This window comes from Molothrus ater, chromosome 17, assembly GCF_012460135.2.
Source record: "Molothrus ater isolate BHLD 08-10-18 breed brown headed cowbird chromosome 17, BPBGC_Mater_1.1, whole genome shotgun sequence".
NCBI lineage: Eukaryota > Metazoa > Chordata > Aves > Passeriformes > Icteridae > Molothrus > Molothrus ater.
The window spans coordinates 8,431,418-8,455,007 of NC_050494.2; the positions used below are offsets into that span (position 1 = coordinate 8,431,418).

The 23,590-nt window shown below is 44.0% G+C and overlaps 1 protein-coding gene across 4 annotated transcripts in view; it reads right to left on the minus strand.

The window, feature by feature from the left end:
• Nucleotides 1-5,694: 5,694 nt before the first annotated feature.
• Nucleotides 5,695-23,590, minus strand: part of ZBTB46 (zinc finger and BTB domain containing 46) — a 48,535-nt gene continuing 30,639 nt past the window's right edge. For 3 of the 4 annotated variants that reach the window (XM_036395801.2, XM_036395799.2, XM_036395802.2), the window contains exons 6-11: nucleotides 22,070-22,351; nucleotides 16,048-16,220; nucleotides 14,841-14,892; nucleotides 14,459-14,749; nucleotides 9,568-9,743; nucleotides 5,695-6,129 (exon numbers count right to left, since the gene is read on the minus strand). In XM_036395801.2, coding sequence (XP_036251694.1) covers nucleotides 5,743-6,129; nucleotides 9,568-9,743; nucleotides 14,459-14,749; nucleotides 14,841-14,892; nucleotides 16,048-16,220; nucleotides 22,070-22,351 — 1,361 coding nt within the window. In that variant the 3' untranslated portion in view covers nucleotides 5,695-5,742. The remainder of the gene's footprint in view (nucleotides 6,130-9,567; nucleotides 9,744-14,458; nucleotides 14,750-14,840; nucleotides 14,893-16,047; nucleotides 16,221-22,069; nucleotides 22,352-23,590) is intronic. The other variant, XM_036395803.2, reaches the window with a different exon arrangement.

Genomic DNA, 23,590 nt, shown 5'->3' on the forward strand with positions numbered 1-23,590 from the left:
GACCCCGCTCCTTGCCGGGGGGGGGCTGGCAGGGGGTGTCTGGCTGCTCCCGGCCCCCTCCCCACTCTGGTTTGGGGACCCCCCCATGGCTGAATAAGCTGTGCCTGTGGCCGGCAGGGGTTTGGAAAAGGGGGTGTCTGTTCCTGCCCCCCGCCTGCTCCCGGGGGGCAGCCCCAGTGCCCAGGGCAGAGGTGGGCGCCTGCCCCCCCTCGCCCCCCCAGGGGGGCTTTTACTCTTTGTAATGTCATTTCTCTCTCTCGTTTTGGGGAGCCCCCTGCCGGGGCCATGCCCCGGGAAGTGCCTGCAGGAATGCGCCCATTTGCACTAAGCCAAACTGCACAAAGAGGGGTCTTTTTGTTTTCCTTTACTTTTTTTTTTTTTTTTTTCCTTCGTGTGGTTTTTATTTTTTAAATAAAATATATGAAAATTCGTATTTTTACCTACTCCCTCCCACAGCACGAGAGCGCGCGGGCCGCGGGGTGCCTCCAGCCCTGGGCGGGTTTCAAGGGGTTTAATTCACTTTAAACCCCTTTTTTACCCCCAAAAACCCCCCATTTTCCCCTCAAAACCCTTTCTCCCCTCTGGTCCTGTCATTCTCCAGCCCAGGCAGCAGCTCGGGTTGGCCAGGCCGTGCCACCCTGCTCCTCTCCCCATGCAGGGAGGGGATGGGGGGTGGTGGCCCTGCCACCCTCCTGCCCTGTGGGAAGGTTCCCTTTGCATCAGGGACCCCCCTTGCAGGGTCCCCCCTTGCAGGGTTGGACACTGCTTGGGCCCCATGGGTCAGGCTGGTGCTGTGCCCCCACTTGTCCCCTCCAGGGATGTGATGTATCAGATCCAAAAGAAAAAAAAAATAAATACTTGGATTTTTTTTTAATGATTCCTGTTCTTTAGTTACTGTTAAGACAGGCAGGGTGGGCACCCTGGGCCCACTGCTGTCACCCCCCTCCTGCATCCCACATCCCCCAGGGATGGCATCACCCTGTGCATCCTCCTGGGAGTTACTTTAATTTCAGATAATGCCCAAAAAAATCAGGAAATTGCCACCATCAGGCAGCAGGGAGGAAGGGAATGAGCCACAGGTGCCTGTTTGGGATGGGGAAGGTGGAGGGAGCAGCACCCCCAGCCTGGGGGTGAGCAGGGATCCCTGCTGGTCCCCATGTTGCCCCATCCTTCCACACAGGGCAAGGAAGAAAGTAATAATAATTACATATTAAAAAAAAAAAAAAGAAAAGAAAAAGCAGACAAAATTGTAGCAGCAATTTCCCAATTTATTGAACTGATTGATTTTTGCAGGTATGTCTAAGCTAAATCCCATCACAAAGGTTCTATCCGAGGGGCAGCCCCCGGCAGGTGAGGAACTGGGCAGCAACTAGAAAATAAAATCAGATTTACCTGAAACTACATTGACAGAAAATCAGTACAACACAGCATGTTCTCCCACTGACTTCTGGTTACGAAATCTCCTCAACCTCCCCAAAATATTAAACACATCTTCAATACAAACACAGGTTTATAATAATTAATATAAAGTCAGTATAATATAGAATATTCCCAGCAAAAAAAAAATCAACAATCTTCAAACACCATCCTTTTTGTGTTTGTTCAGCTTTATTTTTGTAGACAGGTTTAAAGCACGTTGAAAAATAAATATATATGAAAGCATACACACAGCACTCTGACTAGGGGGACTAAAAAAAAAAGGTTGAAATTCAAAACACGACTCAGGATCTACAAAATCAAAGGAACCATTAATTATGGCTTTTGTAGGAGTCACATGTGTCACAGAATGAGCAAAAATTAGATTATCTTTCAGAATATTGCAAAAAATTCCAGTTTTTGCATTGTTTTCATGGAGTTTCTTTCCTCAAGGGTGATGTGCAAAAGGGGGAGCTTTGAGGGGAGGTGCTCAGGGTCAGCCCCCAAACGCAGCCACCCACCCCAAAGCCACAGCTTTGCTTGGGGGAAATGGAGTGTTTAAAGGCAGGAGTGGGGAGAGAAAACAAAATGGGAAGTAATGCTGGAGTGGGTTTCCTTCTGGACAAAAATTAGTCATTTTGTTGTCCAAAAACCTGGTTTTTGATTAAAGAAGGAAAAAAAAAAAAAAAAAAAAGAAAGAAAAGGGAAAGGACAATCCCTTTGCAAACCTTCATTAGGGAATCCCCCTCTGCTTCCCCACAAAGCCGCTCTGCAGCTGTGAGGCTTTGGGGTGACCTTAAAAACCATAAAACTGGGGAATTCACGGTTTCAAGAATATTTCTGGAAATCCCAAATCGACACAAGGACCTTGTTTATCTCCATCCTTTAAGATGTTCTCCAAGTCCATGGATCCCTGGGATGTTCTCCAGAGGGCTCAGACAGGACGATGCCCTCTGCCCCATTCCGCTCTCTACTCCTGGCACTCAGATTTAAAATTAAAAATGAGGGTAATCAAGGAATTCAAGGAGGAACATTTACATGTACAAATGCTTTAAAAAAATGAATTGCAAGTTCTCAAGATGGAGTATATCCATGTTTTACCTCTACGGGAGTTATTGTTGTGGAACTAAGTCTGTATATATATACACACACATATATATATATTTAGAAAAAATTAAAAAAAGGGAACCTCAGTGAAGTATAGAAAGCCCTGAAGGGAAATACAAAGACAAGATGCAGAACAGGCAGAATTAGTGGGGTTTTGTTTAAATCTCCAAGAGCAGAAGTTTGCATAGGCAGTATATCCGAGAGACCCCGGAGAGAAGCTGGAGGGATGCGATCACCTGGAGTGACTGATGAAGTTTATAAAGTTTCAGCATAAAAAACACGCCCAAATTCCTGTTTTTCAAACCCAAGTCGGAGCATGGAAGGTTAAAGATGAATCCCTGTGTTTCCAACTCTGCACAGCTCCATCAGAACAAAGCACTTCAGTAGACATCAGGTGTTAGAAGGGTTTTATTTGGTACACGGTGTGTGTTAGTGGGACAGAAGCATGTGGGAGGTTATGACATGGGAAAAGTTAGTTTTTATGTGGATTTTCTATTTTTCTCTCCCTTTTATTTTTTTGCTTTATTTTTTGCATCCTCAGTTCAAAGAGCCTCAAAGTGACACAATTTGGAAACACTCCTGAGTGCTACCTGGCTCTCTGCCCACCTTTAATAAAAATAAGGAAAGAAAATAATAAAATATTTCCAAGGGGATTGTGAAGAAAGCTCAGCACTTGGTAATTCTGATGGCAAAATTGAATCACCCAAGGGCAGGGAGGAAGAGGAGGGCTTGGCCCACACCTGCTCCTCCCCAGAAGGTGGATGCACACACCAGCATTGGAGGGGATGGGCCATTGGAATGTGACACAAACCCAGGGGTTTGAACTGTTTAGGCTTTAAAATTCTCTTTAAAATAGATTTTTACATATAAAAAGCAAAGCTAAAGATAAATCTTTTAAGTACTGTATGTATTTGTCTACATGCAACAGGTGAGGCTGCACATTCAGGATTTCAGGCACCCCCTAACCCCTCCCTATTTACAGGGTAAATGACAATAAATACAGAGCCCACACTCTGGGGGGGGGCCAAAATCAGGATAAGGGAACAGCCTCCTCACTCTCTGGGATTCCCCAAAGCCATTGGAAAAGGGTATATAAAGGTCCAATTGTGACATACTGGGTGGGTTTTTACAGCTTTTTAAATAGGGGAAGAGAAGGAAAGAAGTTAAAACGCAAAATGAGATTTTTACAAGTTAAGAAAAATGTTCTTCCATGACCTGCTCTGCTCTTCCCATATTTAAAGAAGAGGGTTATCCGTGCTCACTGCCTAAAGCAACAAGTGCCACTAACTCGTCCAGTCAAAGGGGCAGCAGCAGCAGGGCTGGTGTGGCCCCACTGAGCCACAGCGAGGATTTTAGGAAAGATCCGTGTTCCCACAGCACTGAACATCCCCAAATCCACGGGGCAGGAGCCTGAGGCTCCCAATGGAAGCATGGGTGAACTGGATGTAGAGAGAAGGTGGTGAATGTCTGCAAGGAGCTGAGGAGCAGAGAAAGAGAGTGAATGCCATAAACCCAGGATGCAGCTGGAAGGAGGGAAGGGAGGGAGATCCCAGCTCCTGCAGGTGCCAGGATCGAGGCTCCCACCACGCTCCATGAAATCCTGGCACCAAGTGGCTTAAATCCTTTCAGGTTATTTGCTTTATGGGGGTTTATTGTACAATTTGCTTTTAATTCCTTTGCTGGGTGGGACCACGCTTTTCCTCACGGACCACCAGGCCTGCAGGAAGGAAAATAGCACCTTGAGTCATGTGGCTTCTGGCAATGGGGTGTCTTTTGTGGCACGTTTCAAGGTACCACAGTCACAGACATCATAAAAAATTGCTTGATGGCAAGGATGGAGTGAGGTCTTCAGCTTTTTTTAAAAATTTATTTTAAAAAGCACCAGAAGCAAAGAGGTGAAGGTAGAACAAGCTGTTTCTCAGGAATAAGACAATTCCAACACATGCTGTTGCTGTTGTTATTTAGGTGTCGCTGAAAGAAGGCAACAGTGGCCGATATGAACAGGGAGAATCCAACTGTCTGGAACAGCCCAACAGAGTCTGAGGAGATGCTGGGAGAGAAACTGGTTCTTATTTAAAGAAAAAATGGTTTATTGGAAAATTTACGTGGAACCAGTGCAACTAAAGCTGATGTTTTTTGTCATGAATTAAGTAGGTGTTAGACCTACCCATGATCAACATGAATGTTGAGATTGGCAAGGAAGAACAAAGTAGCCAGGTGAAATCCTGGCCCCACAAAAGTCCATGGGATGGGAGCAGCAGGATTTCACCCTGCTGGGATCTCCTCACCTCGGCTTCTCGCCTTCCCCAGCTCATCCTGCACTTGGCTGAATGCCTTCATTTTGCTACAGTTTGCATATATTTGTGAAAAAGGCAGCTGAGCAAAGGGAGAAAAGTGAAGATCTTTGTGGAGAAGAATGACAGGTACAGAATTGTGTCCTCTAGAGCAAAAGGTGCTTCCAGAAGCACAAATGTGTTTCAGTGCCTGTGGATGACGAGGCTGGAAGACAGGATGTGGGTAAGATGCCAGTAGGTCCAAGAAAAGTCACAATCTGTTTTTGATGGTGATTCTTTTGGAAGCTAAGAATCCAAGAGAAGTATTCGTAAGGCTGTAGTCTGACTTGCCTTTTGATCTATTTGGCTCCATAAAATATAAGTAAAACTCTTTAAATAACTTAGCAAAAGGCCTGTATCATCAGGGGAAGCCCTCCAACACATCCATCCATCTGCTTTCACAACCTTAGCTTGAAATTCCACTGCTGCTGGGATTTTAGCACAGACAAGGTGTAAAAAAACCCCAACCAACCAACAAACCTGCTTTGGACACAAAGACCTCCCCGGTGCTCGGTTTGGAGTGGGAAGGGGAGGAGGATTCATGCTTCACCAGCCCCCCCACACCTGCAGAGACTCCACCTCCCTCCTGGGCAGCCTGGCTGGCTTGGCTGAAGGGGTGGCCATGGGCAGGTAGTCACAGGGGGAAAAGGGAAAGGGAAAAGGGGGAAGGCGAAGTCAGTCGTGCCGCTGGAAGCGACCCTGCTAAGACAGTGTCTGAGTGGAACAGAGAAGGACTTGTTTAGAAAACACAAGAGTTATTTTGCACACATGGACGACAACAAGGCTACTTAGTTTTTCCAACATACTCCTTCCTCCCCACCCTCCCTCCCCCTACAAACAACAGAGCGAAACAAAAAAAAAAAAAAAAACCAACAAAAAACAATCCCTAAGAAATCCAGGTAAAATCCTTGTCGTTCTCCCCAGAGTTGTCCTGCTCCTGCGGGGAGTCGACATCTTTGTCATCATCTAAAATCACATCATCCTGTGACATCCCCACGTCATCCTTCCACTTGATGTCGTCGTCGTCTCCCATCTCCTCGTCTCCTTCCACTTTGATGTCATCTGGATCCTCCATGTACGGCCCCTCCCCGGGGTAGCACTCCTCAGGGGAGCCCTCTGCCCCGTTGTGGTCCAGGTGCCCGGCGATGCCGCGGCCGGAGCAGTCGGCGCAGACGCCGTGGCGGCGCGAGCCGTGCTTGATCCCCACGCTGGCTGCTGACATGAACACCCGGTTGCAAACCTTGCAGACGTATTTTTTATCTTTGCTGTGGACCTGGAGAAGAAGAAAGACCACAGAGGTGAGTGCCAATGGAGATGGAATGAGGGCTGCTCCCGTGTCCTTGCAAAGGCAAATCCACAATTTCTGCCTGAGGTCACAACTGGCTTTCACCATGAGCTCAAACCCACCAGGATTAATTCAACCCTGCAGAGATGACACACAATGGAAAATCCTTTGGGACTGCCTGCTCATCATCACACTCATAAGTCTGAGACAAACTTTTATCTTAATTTTTTTTTCTTCCTTTTTCCTTCTGTTTTTCTGGGGTGACATAGTTGTGTCACACCCACCATCTATGCTCTGGCTGCAGGTTCCCCTGCCCCGAGCCAGTCCCCATGACATTCTTCTACTGCATCAAGAAAAGGCATTAAATTTTATTACTTTTTTTTAAAGCAGTTGGACAGGGCTGCTCAGAGTCATCCAGCAGGAGCTATAGGTATCACTCACTTTCAACTCGTACAAGAGGAAAATGTTAAAAACAAATAAAGAAACAATCCACAAGCACCAGTTCTGTTCAGAGAAGAACAACCCTGATCAAACCAGTGTTAATGTCATGGTGATTTAGCAGTCTCCCTCCTGATCCCACTGCTGTCCAGAACCAAAGAACAGAAGCACTTGGAATTTCTCCTGTATCCCCCATAAAATGCATCTGAATGCTCTTCTCACCTTATTTCTGACTACTTTGGTTTGACAAAAATATTTTTCTTCCATAACTCACGCTGCAAGAATCCTGGGCATATGAAGCTATCACAGAATACATGGCCAGTAAAGGAAGCAAGGAAAATGCTCTGCAGGATAAAAGAATTCACTTCCAGAGTCAAACTGCACGATTCAATGAGAAAAATTGCATACTTTGAGAAGCACAAAACACCTGTTTAAAGGTGAAATCTGTCCCTAGTCACTTTTGCCCTGCATGGAAAGCAAGGAGCTTGTCAAACAATCCACCTGCTCCTCTGCCAAATAAACCAGGGCAGTGAGAATTCCCAAACTTCACCACAAGGAGCCTCATCAGGTACTTTCAATTACACATATATATCTACATGTAAAATACATACTGACTTTATTTATATATAGAAAAATTTAGTTGGAAGGGACCCATGACAATCTTCATGTCCAACTGCCTGACTGCTTTAGGGCTGCCCAGAATGTATTATAAATATGGATTTTTCTTTTCTATATTTTTTTCTTTATTCTTTTATAGATTAACACCACACGGGGACAGCACAGGCACTCAATGCACTGATCCTCAGGAGAGACTTCAGGAAGTGGTGTAGAAGCACACAAGGATCCAGTGCCAGTGGTTTGGGGTTGTTCTGAGCAGCCCAGCAGCCACCAGAGCCTTGGGTACATATCACCAGTTCCTAATCCTTTTTAACTCATTTCTTCCTTTCATGCTCACAAAAGCCTGTGGGAAAGCTTTTGCTGATTAAAGTCCTTCCTTTTATTTTAAAGCAGCTGCCTGGATGCCTGCTCCCTGCTCCTGCCTCAGCAGGGGATCACCAGCTCTCACCACCTGAATCTCCTCAACCCTGTGCTCTGGAATACTCAGCTGAGCTAAAGCTCTTTGGGAAGAGGACAAATTGACCCACTGCAGCCCCTCAGCCCTCACTGCTGCAGGACACTGGCTCAGGCTCTGTGTTCATCAGTCCCAGCCGTGTTCAAAGCCTGTGAGTGTCTCTGATATGCTCTGGCTGCAGGTTCCCCTGCCCCGAGCCAGTCCCCATGACATTCTTCTACTGCATCAAGAAAAGGCATTAAATTTTATTACTTTTTTTTAAAGCAGTTGGACAGGGCTGCTCAGAGTCATCCAGCAGGATCTATAGGTATCACTCACTTTCAACTCGTACAAGAATGATTTTCAGGCATCAAAAGCTGAATAGGAGAACAGAAGGTGGTCAGGGGTGCAGAATAAGGACTAAAAGAGCCATATAGAAAAGAAATTATAAAACAGGTACTAAACCAATTTGTAGTTATCACAGAATGGTTTGGGTTGGAAGGGACCTTAAAGCTGATCTAGTTCTGACCTCCTGCCATGGGCAGGGACATCTTCCACTAGAGCAGGCTGCATTTCTCCTAAAAAACTCTAAAAAACTAAAATCACCTCTCTGCCTCTTTTCCAATGCTGACAGTTCAGTCAGCAGATTCAAAGTGAGCCATATTCCTGGATGCAACTGAACAGAAATTAATCTCATTCCCTTTACAGCCAAATTAGTATTAAACACAGAAACAGGATTTGGCCCTCAGTATCAGACAGTGCCATTAGAAAAATGATAGTGCAACTGATTTAAATGCCAATATTTCAAGGAAGAGAAGGGGAAATATGCTGACAACATCCTAAACTTATGAAAAAAAATTTAAAAAGGGAAAGTTCTCAGAAATAAAATGCTGGAGGCAACCAGCTGGCATGACAAGGTGTTCCCTGCTGCAAAACCAGACCAGATCTCAAATCCTGCTGTGTGCTTGCAGCAGGACTGAGCTCATGCTGGGATCTGCTCCCAAACTCCAGCACCCCAAGGGAAGAAGGAAGGGACACGTCAGAGAGCAGGCAGTGCCCAAGCAGAGGGCAGGGCACTCACCCAAACAGACATGGGAGCAGCAAAGGAGGGAAGGAGATGATGGGGCACTGTGGAAAATTGTCACACAGGGCTCCAGGATCCCAGTGTGGGCCCTGGGGCATCATCTGAGGTGAGCCAGATCTGCTGCTGGAATTACTGCCTAGAAAGTACCTGCTCTGCCACAACACCACCTCTACATCAAGCTCTGAGAACCTCTTTAGGATGGCAAATCATTTCTACCCTGAAAAGAAAAATAATCAAAGTTCAGCTTAAAATTCTGTTTCTGAAGAAGCTGTGAAGAGCCAGACACCAGCACCAGCATCGCAGTCAGAGCTGAGGAGCCTCTTTAACAAGGTGTAACAGCATTTTTGATAACTAAGCATGGCCAGAACAGAGTAGCTTTGCCTCAAGTTCTTGCTGAGCAATGTGTTTTAAAGCTTTCTGCACCAAGTCATAGAATTACAGAATTGCTAAATTGGGAAAGGCCTTTAAGATCAAGTCCAATTGTTCCCCCAGCACTGCCAAGTCCACCACTAAATCATGTCCCCAGAAGCCACATTTACATGTTTGTTAAACCCTTTCAGGGAGGGTGACTCCCCTACTGTCCTGGGCAGCCTGTGCCAGGGCTGAACAACCCTTTCAGTGAAGAATTTTTGCTAATATCCACCCAAAACCTTGGAAAGCTTCTAGCTGAGCTTGGAGAACGAGAGGAGGATGAACAGGCAGCCAGCCACGAGGCCTTGGAAAAGCAGGGGAAGAAGATACAGGAGAAGCCTTCAGATGAGCCCTGAGTGGCAAACAAAATCCAGATTAGAAGAGGTGAGTTCCTGCTCTCTTTGCCCTGAAGAGAAGGGCTGGTGGCCAGCACTGCCCTTACCAAGGTGTGGCGCTTCATGTGCTCGCGGCGGGTGAACTTCTTCCCACAGATCTCGCAGGGATAGGGCCTCTCCCCCGTGTGGGACCTCATGTGTCTCTTCAGGATGCACTGGTGCATGGCAGAAAAGCTGCAGTATGGGCACTTGAACTTCTTCCTGATGACTGTGAACTCGTTGACTGCAAGAGAGAAAGCAGAACGCACAGATTAATCTCAGAATGTCTCAAAACAATCTTCTCGTTGACTATTTCACTATTAAATGATTTCACTGTGAAATCACACTCTTACCCCTTAACCATCTACATATTTTTAATCCTTATACTGTATTAGAACCCATATGTTATTAAATGCACAGGCCAAGGAAAATACTACTAAGAAATTGAGTCCCTTCACCACAGCAGCTTTTGCACAAGTTGACACACAAACATTTAGCAACAGCCTGTTACAGACATTGCTTGCTAAAGGGAAAATGAAGAGGACTGTCAACCTGCTAGAGTTCTGATTTATTATGAAGGATTATCCTAAATATCAAGATCTAAAACCCTAACAGTATTACTTCTGGAAGAAGCAGGGAGCCAGGAACAGAAGTCCACAAAGGTGGCACCCAAACAGTGCCAGTGTTATTTATTGGGTGATGCCAGAACATCATCACACACCCCAGGAGCACTTTGGTGAAGAAGCAGAGGCAGAGGATGGCCCAGAGGAAACAGAACAGTTCCAACCACCATTCTCTACATTATCCAGTGACAGTGCCACACACAAAGTACAGCAGGTGAAAAAACCTGAGTGTTGCTGTTCCCTGAGGGCACCACCCACCCACTACAAGTTTGGAAGTGACTGACCACGAGGAGATGATTTCTCCTGTTTCTCCTCCATTCTATTCCTTCCTGTTGGTGTGTTAATTTTCACCCACTTTTCTCCTAATTATTGTAATTTCTCAAAGCAATATTTACATTTACATAACAAAGAGGGGGGAAAAAAGAAAGCAAGTTCTGGTTAATCACTATAACTTATGCATTTGTAAATGGCTCCTGGTAAAGGAAACAGTCTATAGAGGAGACTTTCCTACAATTTTTTTAACAACTAGAATATGAAAATTCTTTGTCTTTTATTACAGGAAATTAATTTTTTTAAATTTTCTCCTAGGGTTTGACACTCCCTCATCTATACACTCAGAGGCAAGGAGCCCACGTTTTCCTACAGCAGGCAGCAATTTTATCATACAAAGCTATTTATTATAAATTCATTTCCAGTCTGATTTTTTAACCACTTGATTTTGGTGACAGGCCACACATTTGTAACAACCTTGTCACTATGGAGAGTAGAAAGGTGAGCAAGCTGGAAACTGAGCACGGGGAGTCAAGAGGGGACACAAACCCTCCTTCCTCCAGTCCTGCTCCACACCACACACATGCAGAGACACAGAGCCACTGGGAAACACTGACTGGACACCCTGACAGCAACCAGATCCTGGGAGCATGAAGAAAAAGGAGAGAAACCCAGAAATCCCCTATTCCTACATCACTGGGTTGTAGCTGATCCTGCTGTTCCCTCAGTGCCTGCTCCTGTTTCCTGCTCACCTCTCCCTTCCCTTCAGGGCTGAGCTGCTGCAAAGCTGAAAAGGCAACACCCAAGGCTGGGAGCATGAGCTGCACCCCCAGCAGGCTCCTCCCCAGCCACCTGCTTCCAACACATCCATGGATTCCCAACAGCCTATTCCTGATTCTGTCCAAGATCCCTCATGCCTGCATTCAGCTTAAATCACACAAAAACAATATTTTCAGCTTCTGTATTTAAAAATACTCACAGAGCACTCTTTGCAGCTATAGTTTTATTGAAAACTATTTTTGCACCAAATAGCCACATATTTAGTTCTGGTATCTACAGAAGGAAACACCTCAAAAACAGCAGCATGGTCAGAAAAATAATTGCATATTGCAGCATTAACATTTTCACAGTCCTGTAAAATATATGCCCCCACAGTAAATCTATTTAATGCATAAATACCAGCTTTGGTATGAGAATCATCCTTTGTCTAAACAACAATATTTTATAGCAGCATTAAGTGTAGCAGCATTAAGGTCCTAAGAAATCATCTTTAACATGATCATCGAGGTGATAAACAGCAGCACCATGGGTAAAGAGCTCCTGGACACAGCACCAAGAAATGGAGAAGGAAATAGAAACAGTGACACAGTAAAAATCTGTGTCCTTAATGCCACTAAAATATTTATGGAAATGTGTGTTTTTAAAACCAACACAATAATGCTTGGGAAAAAATCTTTGGTATTGTCATCTCAAGTAACCTGTTTCACTGAGGCTGCTAAAGGACACAGGTTCCTACATCCCTGAGAGTGAAGGAAATGCATTATGATGCCTGATGGAGCCGCTCTGGAGTAACTCTGTAAACTGTCACCTAGTTAATAATCACTAACATACTCCATTCTTTGGGTTATTAGAAAGAACTCACAAACTTCAGGAGAATTCTTGTCCGCTAAATCCCCTTTATATTTAAGGTTATAAATAGGAAGGTTCAATTTAACTGTCAGACTCACACCTCCCATCAGCTTCCCATGCTATTTCCTAACAGTAAAATCCTGCTTCTAGCACCTGTCCTACAAAAACCCAATAAAGCTCTGCCTTGTTATACCCTTCAGTTCTAACAATTTAAAAAACCTAGTCCTGATCCTGAAGGGAAGCACTGGAAATTCCCAGTGCTGAAGTCAGGAAGCACTCTGATGCACAGGCCAAGGAAAATACTACTAAAACCTCTATCAGAGACAGCAGAAAAAGAATTCTCTGTTTAATTAAATTCTAAAATACAAGAAAAATCAGCAAACATGAAACCTCATTAACTATTATTATGTAATGAAACTTTTTAAAGTTTGCTGAAATTGCTTTTGTTGGCATCTTACTTTCCCAAGTCAGACAAATCCTTCCCTGCTGCTCCCAAATTTCCAGATAAGATTCATCGGGTTACAACTTTGTTTTCTGGCTCAGCTTCCTCCTTTCTCACTAGCTGATTATTTAAGAGCAAAATAAATCATGAGGCAATTACTCTGACATCTGTCACAAGGGAAGCTGACAGTAAAAGCTACACACACTCCCAGACAGCCGAGATCTCCCATGCCAAAGATGTCAACAGGAACGAGAGCGGAAAAAATGAACCTGACTTTGCAAAAAGCATAGCATCTAAACCCAAATGATTAAAGAGTACTACAGTGATTACATGGGAACTTATCCTCAGTTCTGACTGCAGAATGATCAAATAAAGGGTAAGAGCTAAGCCAAGCAGGGAAACTCCAGCTTCCCAGCCCTGGCGTGGCACGGAGCTGTGTCCCTGAAGCTGCAGCTCCCAGCAGGATCAGGTGGAGCAGAGCTCCTGTTCCTCCTCCACAAGCCCAAGGGCAGCAGGTCCTGGTGGGCTCTCATTCACCTTTCCATAGGAAAGGGCTGGGAAGAAGCTCCTCACTAAGTCCACATTGTGCACAACTAAGTATTGCTCATTTTTGTCCCCCTGAGATGCAACAGCATAATGAGAAAGAACTTCCCTGAAGAACTCCAGAGAACATTTGTGGAAGTTGGTTTTTTTTTTTCTCCTCAGCTGTCTCACACTGAGGAAAGAAACCCCACATGCTGACAAGCTGTGCTGCACACAGAGCAGCTGGGAAGCACTGCTCTTAATTATGCTACTTTCATTTCACAGTTAGCATAATCTGGTTTTGTATGTAAATATATAGCAATAGACACACAAGTATTTAATTTTTTAAAAAAATAAGTGAATTTCATAGAATGAAACAGGAATTACAGATTTCTACCCACCAGGAGCAGCCATTACTGATTCTGTATGCACACCCCAAGTTACAATTAAATTTATGTAAAGCCTCCTTCCTCTGTTTCAACACCTCCACACTCAGCCTGGCTAACTTAATTACAGTGTATAAACCAAAAGAGTCACAAAAATGTACAGAATCCCTGCAAACCACAGCCAAACTCAAGCATGTTATTTAAAAAAAAGCCCTGAAAGTACTGAAATACAGTATCAATAAAAGATGCAAGCCTTGCAACAACTTTCAAGCCCAAGTAACATACCCTACTGGACATATGAACAAGCAGTGTATTTTACTCCTTTGAAAGATATAGAAAACCACTTTACAAACAGCAACCCTGTGCTTCCACAGCTCCTAGGTTCACAGTGAAAATCCCTGGAATGCCCAAATGGTCTAATGGACAGAGCACTAGAGCAGAACTCAGAATTGAATTCTATTATTAATTCTATTGCTAGCACTTTCAACAACCTGAGGGATGTTATTTTCCAGAGGAATTGGAGGAAAACATCCCCATTTCTTTTATAAAGCACTTTGAGATCAACTGATAAAGCAGTTCAAGGCAGTGTCAGAACACAGAATGAGCACTCCAATAAAACAGTCGAAGTGCTCGTTTTATGGACCCAAAAAAAGTTATCTTTGCACAAAAATTGCCACAAGGCTGCAGTGACACAGCATCTGGAACCAGCACAACCCCAACTGATCACCTTTGGGGAATCACTCTATGAAATTACACCTGTGAACATTTATTTGCAGCACAAGAACCATGGCACGATTTGCTTTTCCTAGTTCGAGGAAGCATCTTGTATACAACAACAACAGCAGCTATGCATCCTCAGGATCCTGGCTTGGCCCTACACTGTCCATAAGCTCCAGCCCAGCCAGGTGGGCAGAGCCCAGGGAACACATTTTCAGGTGGCTACTGAGGCTCTTCTGGGTTCCGAAGCCCTTCCCACAGCAGAGACAGACCAAGGCGCGCTCGCTCGAGTGCACGGACAGAAGGTGCCGCTTTAAGTCTGTCTTGTCCCGAAACAGCTTGGCACAGTGAGGACACTGCATCTTCTTACAGTGGCAGTGGATGGTCTTCTCGTGCCGCTCCATGTTGGATTTCAGGGTGAAGCTGGCGGGGCACTTGGAGCACTGGAAGCGGCCGAGCTGGCCGGTGGTGAGGCCGGGCTGGGAGCAGTCGAGCGGGAGCAGCATGGAGAGGGTGTGCTTGTGGATGTGCTCCTGCAGCTCCTCAGCACGCTGGAACACCCTCCTGCAGAAGCCACAGGTCAGCCTCGTGGCCAGGGCTGAGTCCAGCAAGGTCCCATCAGAGGTGACATCTGTGTCTTCAGATCTTGGGAAACTGGAATCTGAAACAGGACCACGGGTACACACGCACGGATCAGCCTCTTCTGGTATAAAATAATGACAGTTTAAAGGTGTATTTTTCTCTCTGCTTACCTGAGTCAGAGTTATCAAACTGCCAAAGTGCCAGCAATCTATCAAAGGCTGCCTGGAAAGGAAAGGAAAAGCACAGGGAAGTTAGGGCAGGCCTTGACAAGAAGCTTTCCCATAGGCAGAGCTCTGACTCCCATCATTGCCTTCGTCCCTTCTCCAAGGGAGGCTCAGTCGTTTGGCCTGACACCTCAAAGTGCCTTTACAAAGCTTTCACTGCTGGAGCAGTGAACTGGGCCTTTATCTTGCCTCAAAACACCTTATCATTCGGTGTTTTGAAGACAGTAATCAACATCCCTGTTTAAGACTTGGATAACTACTCAATTTCCAGTCTCACTAAACATCTGTAGCTCCCACTCAGGCCAGTGGGAAATGCTGGACAGGATATTTTTAGCTGATACAACAGAACTGGAAAATTCTCCCTTAGCCCTTCACAGGTACTTTTCCTTTCCACACAGAAGAGTCAGTAGAACACAAACACCTTCTGCATAGCTCCTCTTCTGCAATGCCCTCTGGCACTGCTGATCCAAATTCTAACTAGAAGCTGATTTTATCTTTTTTTTTCTTATAAATCCTTTGCGATATGCCAGCGTGTGGCAGATGGCAGCCCTGTATGAGGCAGAGGCGTGCTGCAGCCCCGGCAGGTCTATGCAGACCAGCTCACTTTGCTCTACAGGGATGGCAAAGCAAAATCTGTTTTCCACCCATTTGTTTAATCGAGTATCGTTCAAAAATATTAAGAACAAGAAATGCTGCAGAAAGCTATGGATTTTAGGTCAAACTTCTGTAATAGAGAGCCAGCCCACTTCTGTCTGAATTTAGACAGTTACAAGAAACCCAAATGCCCAACACCAGAAGTGAGCAATGGGTAGATGAGGTCTCATGCCATTATTACATGCTAGTGTGCAATGTTGTGCAAATGAAGAGATTCACAATAAAAAGGGCATTCATGTTTAAAAAACTCAGAGGTTTTTGAACAGAAGTTCTGTTGAGGTAAGACGGAAAGACTAAAATTGGGACAGCACCAGTCCTGACCCTCAACAGACTTCTAGTTTTAAAACAACCTGTATTTTTTTTTAAAAAAGCTCACAGATTAAAGTATAAGGTATCAGATCTTTCAAAATACTCCTAACTGGGAAGGATTTGATCAAACAGACACCTTTGCATTTCAAATTCTTTGTATTTCCCCCTTTCCACCCCCCCTCAATCTTACCTGGGTTGAGGAAGGCACCTCTCCTTTTATCCCAGTTTCTGGTGACATTTCACCAGAAGAGCAGATCCTGGTGGGGCTCTGAGTGGCAAGGTGTGCTGAAGGCAGCGGGGGAGATGGTGCTTCCACTTTGCCATCACTTTCAGCCCTTGAGGGATTCGAGCTGGTGCCAGGCCCTGGGGAACACAGGAAACGAATCTCACCCACGTGAACGAGCACCAGCTGGTGGCTTTAAAAACGGCCTCGCAAAGGCAGCGCCCCAGCACTCGCAGCTCATCTTCTGTCAGTGGGAGGGAATGCAGCAGGACAGGGATGCCAGGCTTTTGGTCTTTCTGGTTGATGGGTTGGTTGTTTTTTTTTTAAACCAGCCTCCCCACCCAAATGTCTGTGTGTACTGGAGTGACGTCGCAGGGCTCGGTCACTACAGAGTCCGTCGGGAGAAAGGAGCACAGTGCAGCACAAATATCCACATTTCTCTTGGAGAAGCATCATTCTGAACACATACACTTCCACCTTTAAGGAAACATCAAGCTTCATTCCAGTAACTTTCTTGAAAGTTTATGTCACAGGTTCAGATCTCAAGATCTGTCCGTGGTGGTTTATTTAATATTGGACTGTCAGTACTTGATCTCAAAGTGCTTTACAAAAGATGGAAAAAAGGATTCCTGTCACTCTCTATTTAGCAAGGATGGAGGTTCAAATATTTGTACAAAACTGTTCGATTATACCTGACAGTCATTACAGTCTAAAAATCTCCCATCATTCAAAAGGAAAACTTGCTGTGTCCAGCCCTCGCCTACACTGTAGCAACAGCCAAATGGAAAACAATATTCCAGAAACTGCCCTGAGGATCAATGGCAAAGCTAAATACAAATAAAGACCATGTCATCAATATCACTGTACACTATAAATTATTGTACAAACTTTAGCACATGCCTTGACTGAATATTGGAATGACATACTGAGTAGTTTGTTCTTTTTGAAATGCAAGGTCGCAAATCCAGAAGCAAATATGGCATAAAATAAACAAATTCATATTTAAAGCACTCAATGCCCTAAAGGCTTTTTCATTTCCAGCAAAAAAGAGTCTGATGGAAACCTTCAGGGATATAAAACTCCCAGTTTTTAATGCAGCTACAAACAACAAGTCACAGTTTACACTGTGTCCGAATACAATGCGCTGTGATCTCGGTGACAACAAAGCACTCGAGTGAAACCACACCAAGTTTCAAAATGTGAACAATCCCAAACCTTACTTTTTTATCAGCTATCAAAGGAAATTCTGCTCTTGTGCCACAAGCTGGATGCTTGATTTGCTTTCCTCTGCTTTGATGGCAGATCAATATCTTTCCCAGCTGAGTTAACGCTGTTCAGCTGGGATAACAAAGCTCCATGGTTTCCTTCAGGTGCTGCTCATCTGCTGCTGTCATCATTTTAATGTAGGACAACAAAATACCAGAAATTCAAGATAGGAAAAGAATTCAGGGGGAAAAAGGAATTCATCAGTATTTCCTCTTAGAAACTATTACCAGGAATCCAGCTCTACAGGTCCATGGCAGAATTCCTGCCTACACAGACACAGATTCTTTTTTTTTACCCCTGAACATCCCAAACCGATTCAAACTGCCCCAAAGGCATCTCTGGGTTACAATTCTTTGAACTAATGGTATTTTAGCACACAGTAAAGATAAACCAGTGGGGCCTGGCTTGATGAATTCTTTATTAGCACCTTCCCAGAGTTTCACAGGTTCCAAAAAACCTCTGCACTTAAAGCAAAAACTAAGGCTAATGAACAAGCAATGAAATATAGCACAGAGAAGCAATAAACTATCATCCAAGGTATACAAACATACAAAGATGTACAACACAACAAAGGTGAGTTTTCAAACAATAATCAGTATTTATTTGGTTTCAACAACTGCAAGTAACACAAGAAGAGAGAAACCCACATCAATGACCCACATTTTGTACACAAGAACATAGATTTATGTCAGTTCTGACTTGTACTGTGAGAAACCTTTTTCCCTCCTAAACTTGTACTAGAATGAATTTTAAGCAAAAGTATTTTAACTTCTAAATCAGGAATCAAACCAACTTTCCTTCAGTCAGCTCTGCACACAGAAAATGAAGTAAGGGTTTAGCAATATTTGTGTGAATACAGAATTCTTGTGACCGCTGGACAGTAAAATATTGTGGAAAAGAGGCAAAGTTATTGTATCTCATTTAAAATTGCATCCATTCTCCCCTAAATCTTCTTTTACCATGTATGAAAATTCCACACAAAACTGAATACCTTTAACTTCTTCCTGGGAAAGTTGACCACTGTGTAAAATGTATTTCTTAACATTCAGTGCAAGGATAGATTATTGGCTCCAATGAACCACTAACTAAAAATAACCTATTAGCTGGTTTGCCCAAAAGAAAAGGGCTCTGTGTACCACGTAATCACTTGGACTGGAAGCTTCATAGGAATTGCTTCTATAAACAGTTTCAGATGCCACAGGGTAAACAGGAAAAGCCAAACTTAGACATATAAAAAAGCCTTCAAATATGCTATTCTGAAATGTGGAAGTCACCCTTTAAGGGAGTCGTCCCCCCACAACGATCTGAAAGTTTTCTTTTTTTTTAATGAGAAAACAAGGATGCAAACTAACCACCTCATTTTCTGATGAAAATTAAAATTCTCCTTCTCTCGATTATACTTGGCAAAACCATCTCAAAACATTCGACTGAAGCCTTTGAGACTTCTGGCTGCGTGATGTAACCATGTGGAACAATGCTACCAAAGTTCAGGCTCATAAATGAAATAAAACACGTTATTAAACCAAGGAGCTCTGCAGAGCAGAGTGGAAATCACACAACAACCACCTGCTTTTGGAGACAAACCAGGAAAACATGGCAAGAGCAGGAAAACTCTCATGATATCTTATCTGAAAGGCATCCCCAGCAATAACCCAGGCAGGTTCAGTAACCAAGAGTTCCCCAGACAGCCTCGGTGTTACCCATGAGTAACTCACACATTTTTTTTTCTGCAAAATCTGAGTGTTCCAGGTTTCTGAGCAGCATATGAACAACGTCAATCTTGATCACACATCATGAACATCAAACTCTCAGAGCCCTTCAGCTGCAGGTTATCTGGCAACTGTGCTACCCAAATGGCAAGGTATTTAAATTTTCCCTTCTGATTTTAAATGAGTTTGAACTGGCTAACTTCAGAAATTCACCATAGTGATACAACACCCCCACACACACATTCTGGGCTTCATTTTCCACCAGCAGAATGACAAGTTCATACCTCATACGATCAGATAATAAATTAGTTAAAAAGAACACGTGGTAAAAAGAAAACCTTGGGATATCCTCTAATTTTTAAAACAGGAAGAATTATGTGGAAGATCAAGTGAAAACTTTTAATGTGTGCAGTAACTTTGAGAATAATATCCCCTTTAGAAATGGCTCATCCAAATTTTAAACATGTTTAACACCCTCTTTGCATCTGTCCACCTCCATTAAGTCCTTTATCCTTCAGGAAGAAAAAAATCAAAACAAAACCTGAATACTGCTCCTTCAGGCACTTATGTACTGCAGTGCTTTCTAAGAGACGATAATCCAGTGATAGCAGCCAAGATTAAAAAACACTTCACTTCTTTACAGTCAGAGAGACTGATCACTTATAATCCCTGAAATTAGTGCATTTCTTTTCAAACCAAGACAGATGAAAACTGCTGGGTTTGGTTGTCTTGTTAAATTCAGGCTTTTTCACTGTGCTCCTACCTACTTACTCCTCCTTTTTTTTTTTAAATATAACACAGGACTTAAAATGACTCAACATCCTCAAATTGTTTTTGAAGAAAAATGTCAAAAACACCTACAAAGCCAGCACCAACCTAGACTGTGCTTTTACATCTCCACCATCTTCCTACCACTTGCTTCACTGTCATTTTATACACTGAAAATTCTCATCAAACTTGATGTTCTGTTGTATTCAGTAATGACCACTTAAAAGGGAATCTTATATCACAAGATCTTTTTCAAGGGACTAAAATAAATTGATACCTGTGAATCTGAATAAGATGAAAGAAAAATATGTCTCTTAACTCCTGGCTTCTATAAAAATCCTCTTACCAGGCCACAGCCACATCCCTGACTGCTATGAGAGCTACAGACCAAGCAGGCAGCGTTCCTTTTGACTTGGGCATTTCACTTTGCTTCCATGAAGATGAGATAATTGAAGCTCAGCTGAATGAAATTCAAGTAACAGCGAGAAGACTGGAGAATAAGGACCTTAAATACAGGCTGGACAGGACCTCTGGGCCATGGCACCCCTCGATGAGATATCAACTACCCCCTTTTCTACCTGTATCAAGCTTTATTTTAAACCCAGCTGTCTCCTGCTGTACCATGCCCCTCCTCAAGCTCTGCTTCTCAGGTGGCTGGGCAATCTCTAATTTTTAACCTGGATTTATGACTGCTTTGTACACATTTATCTTATGTCAAGTGGTGCTTCAGTTTTTAAGTACAACCTAAAATCCTCCAACAAGGAGAAGGATGATGGATAGAGGGCAGCCCCGCCATTATTCCAATTTATCAAGACAGAAGATGAAATTGCTGATTTCACCTGTCAGGAGCCACAGACCCGAAGCTGTGGTGCATCCATCACCCACAGTCACACACTGACCCAGGCTCCCACCCCTCCCTGTGCCAGCTCAGGGCACCCTGCCACTGAACTGAGCCACATCTGTGCTGCTCCACTGCAACTGAGGGATTTTCAACCCTGCAGCCCAATCTGAACCATCTAAATCTGATTTAACTGGAGAGCCTTCGGGAAGTGAGTTACTGTGAAAGAAACCAGAACCCTGCATCAGCCATTCCCCACAAATATTTAAGCTACAGAATAAGGCACAGAAACTTGAAGGTTCTTGGATTTTTTTAAAAAACCAATCCCACTGTTCAGACACAAGAAGTGAAAAGAGACACTAAGTCTGACACTGCATTGTGCAATTATTTCCCTTTGTCACACAACTCCAGGGGTCAGCTGGCCACTTGGATGGGGTTGGGAGCACCCTGGTCTAGTGGAAAGTGTCCCTGCCCATGACAAGGGGCTGGAAAAATATGATCTTCAAAGTCCCTTCCAACCCAAAGCATTCTGCAATTCTGTGATTCATTCTCTACTTCTATGACCATTAAAGTTATCTATCTTTTCCCATTGAGGAACCAAAAGAAAATAGAATAATAGGTATCTTAAGTGACCTTTCATTCTATTTACTTGGTCAGTTTTCTCAGCATAGATACACTTTTTCTTCTGGAAATTAACGTGTAATATTCAGAAAACTGTTGCTTGCTCTATTCTATTTCACAAATTATGGACCTTCTCAGAGCATTACTAAAATACAGCATTAATAATTTCTTTCTTTATGCACTAGAGAATCAGGCTACAATGAAGAAAACACAAAAATATGCTGAAAAATCAGCTGTCCACACCTAATGGTTCACATCGGCTGTCTCCAACAGAACACCAGTAGAAAAACATTCATTTCCAGGTGCAAGTACAACAAAATCAATAGCTGCTCACTACTTGCAGGTCTAAAATTAAACTGCAAGAAGTAAAGATCATGCAATCTACAACATCCCAATTGTTCCCATAGACACAGGAGCAACCTTCAAGCTGTTCAACATCAATCAAGTTTGGATTCAAAACCTTTCCCATAACGACTCAAATACTTTGTGTTTTGTTTGTAAGTACCACTGTGCAAACGAGCCAAACAGAAATCTCAGGGCAAGCACTACAGGCTGAGTATTTTCTTCTATGACCAGCAGTTAACAACAAAGCTGGATCAATATCAGACTAAAGTTTCCATATTTTATGGAAAGTGGGATTAAGCAGGACTTAAACCTGGATATAAACACACCAGCATCAACAAACAAGGCGGTGACCTCTATTTTCTTCTCGCTAAAGATTTCCCTTAAAGCAACACTAAAAAATAAAAAATATAGGAAAAAAAAAACCAGAAGAAGGCCAACTTACGGGAGAGCGAGTGGGTGCCTTTGGGGAGGTACTCGAAGAGCAGCGAGCTGTCCTCGCTCAGCATGTCGGCTTTCAGCGACAGCAAACTGTTCTTGCTCATCAGAGCCGCACGCAGGTTGGCGACAGTGGCTGCCTGCAGCGCATCCTCCTTGTCCGGAGTCAGGGGCTGCTGGATGTAGCTGGACTCCCCCGCCAGCAGCGCCTCCTCCACGTTGCTGTAGGGCTCCGGCCGCTCCACCCGGCTGTCCGAGCTGCTGGGCTCCGTCCCGGCCGCATCGGCGCCTGCAGCGGGGGAGACGCGGTCAGAGACGGGGGGAACTGCGGGAGCGGCCCCACCGCGGGGCACGAGCACAGCCAGGAAGGCAGCAACGCTTCTGCTGGCTTTGCTTTGCACGGGAGTGCTGCCCTCAGCCCCCTTTTCCTGCCCTCAGCCCCCCTTTTCCTGCCCTCAGCCCCCTTTTCCTGCCCTCAGCCCCCTTTTCCTGCCCTCATCCCCCTTTTCCTGCCCTCATCCCCCTTTTCCTGCCCCACACCCGGGGGTTCTGTTTTTCCAGCCCTTTCCCTCCTGCCTCACCACCCAGGCTTCAGTTCAGTACCACACACCATGAAGACAGGGCAGAGGATGTGTATTTTATCCACAGCCTGGATAAGACTACTTATTTATCTTAAATTAAGATTTCAGGATAGTTTGCTAGTGCTGAAATTACATTCAGACGTTTAAATTGTGTTTTCTCCCTAACTTTAGGGAGAAAAAACACTTCTCTCCACTTAGCCCAAATTTTTACTCTTTGCTTCTTCCCCATGATGAAGGTTTTGAGAAGCCCAGTAATAAACAGCCTCTAAAAGTGGAGTACTGAGTATAAATCCCTTGGGATTCTGGAAAATACATAGCAACCACTGGTTTCCAGCATATATCACAGGATGGGTTTTATACAGAAACGTTACAGTAAAAAAACCCCAAACTGATCAGCCACTTTACAACATATAACAAACTATATAACTATAAAGAAACGGTATAAAAATATAACACATTAGTAACAAATATATCAATTACTGAACCCTTTTCCTGCCCCACACCTGGGGGTTCTGTTTTTCCAGCCCCTTCCCTCCTGCCTCACCACCTGGGCTTCAGTTCAGTACCACACATTATGAAGACAGGGCAGAGGATGTGTATTTTATCCACAGCCTGGATAAGATTATTTATCTTAAACTAAGATTTCAGGATAGTTTGCTAGTAGTGAAATTACATTCAAAGGTTTAAGTTGTGTTTTCTCCCTAATTTTACACTCCACTTAGCCCAAATTTTCACTCTTTGTTTCTTCCCCATTATGAAGGTTTTGAGAAGCCCAGTAATAAACAGCCTCTAATAGTGGGGTGATGGGTATAAACCCCTTAGGGTCACTTTCTGAAAAATACACAGCAACCACTGGTTACCAGCATATTTCACAAAGTGGCTTTTATACAGAAATGTTACAGTTAAAAAACCCCAAACTGATCAGCCACTTTACAACATGTAACTAC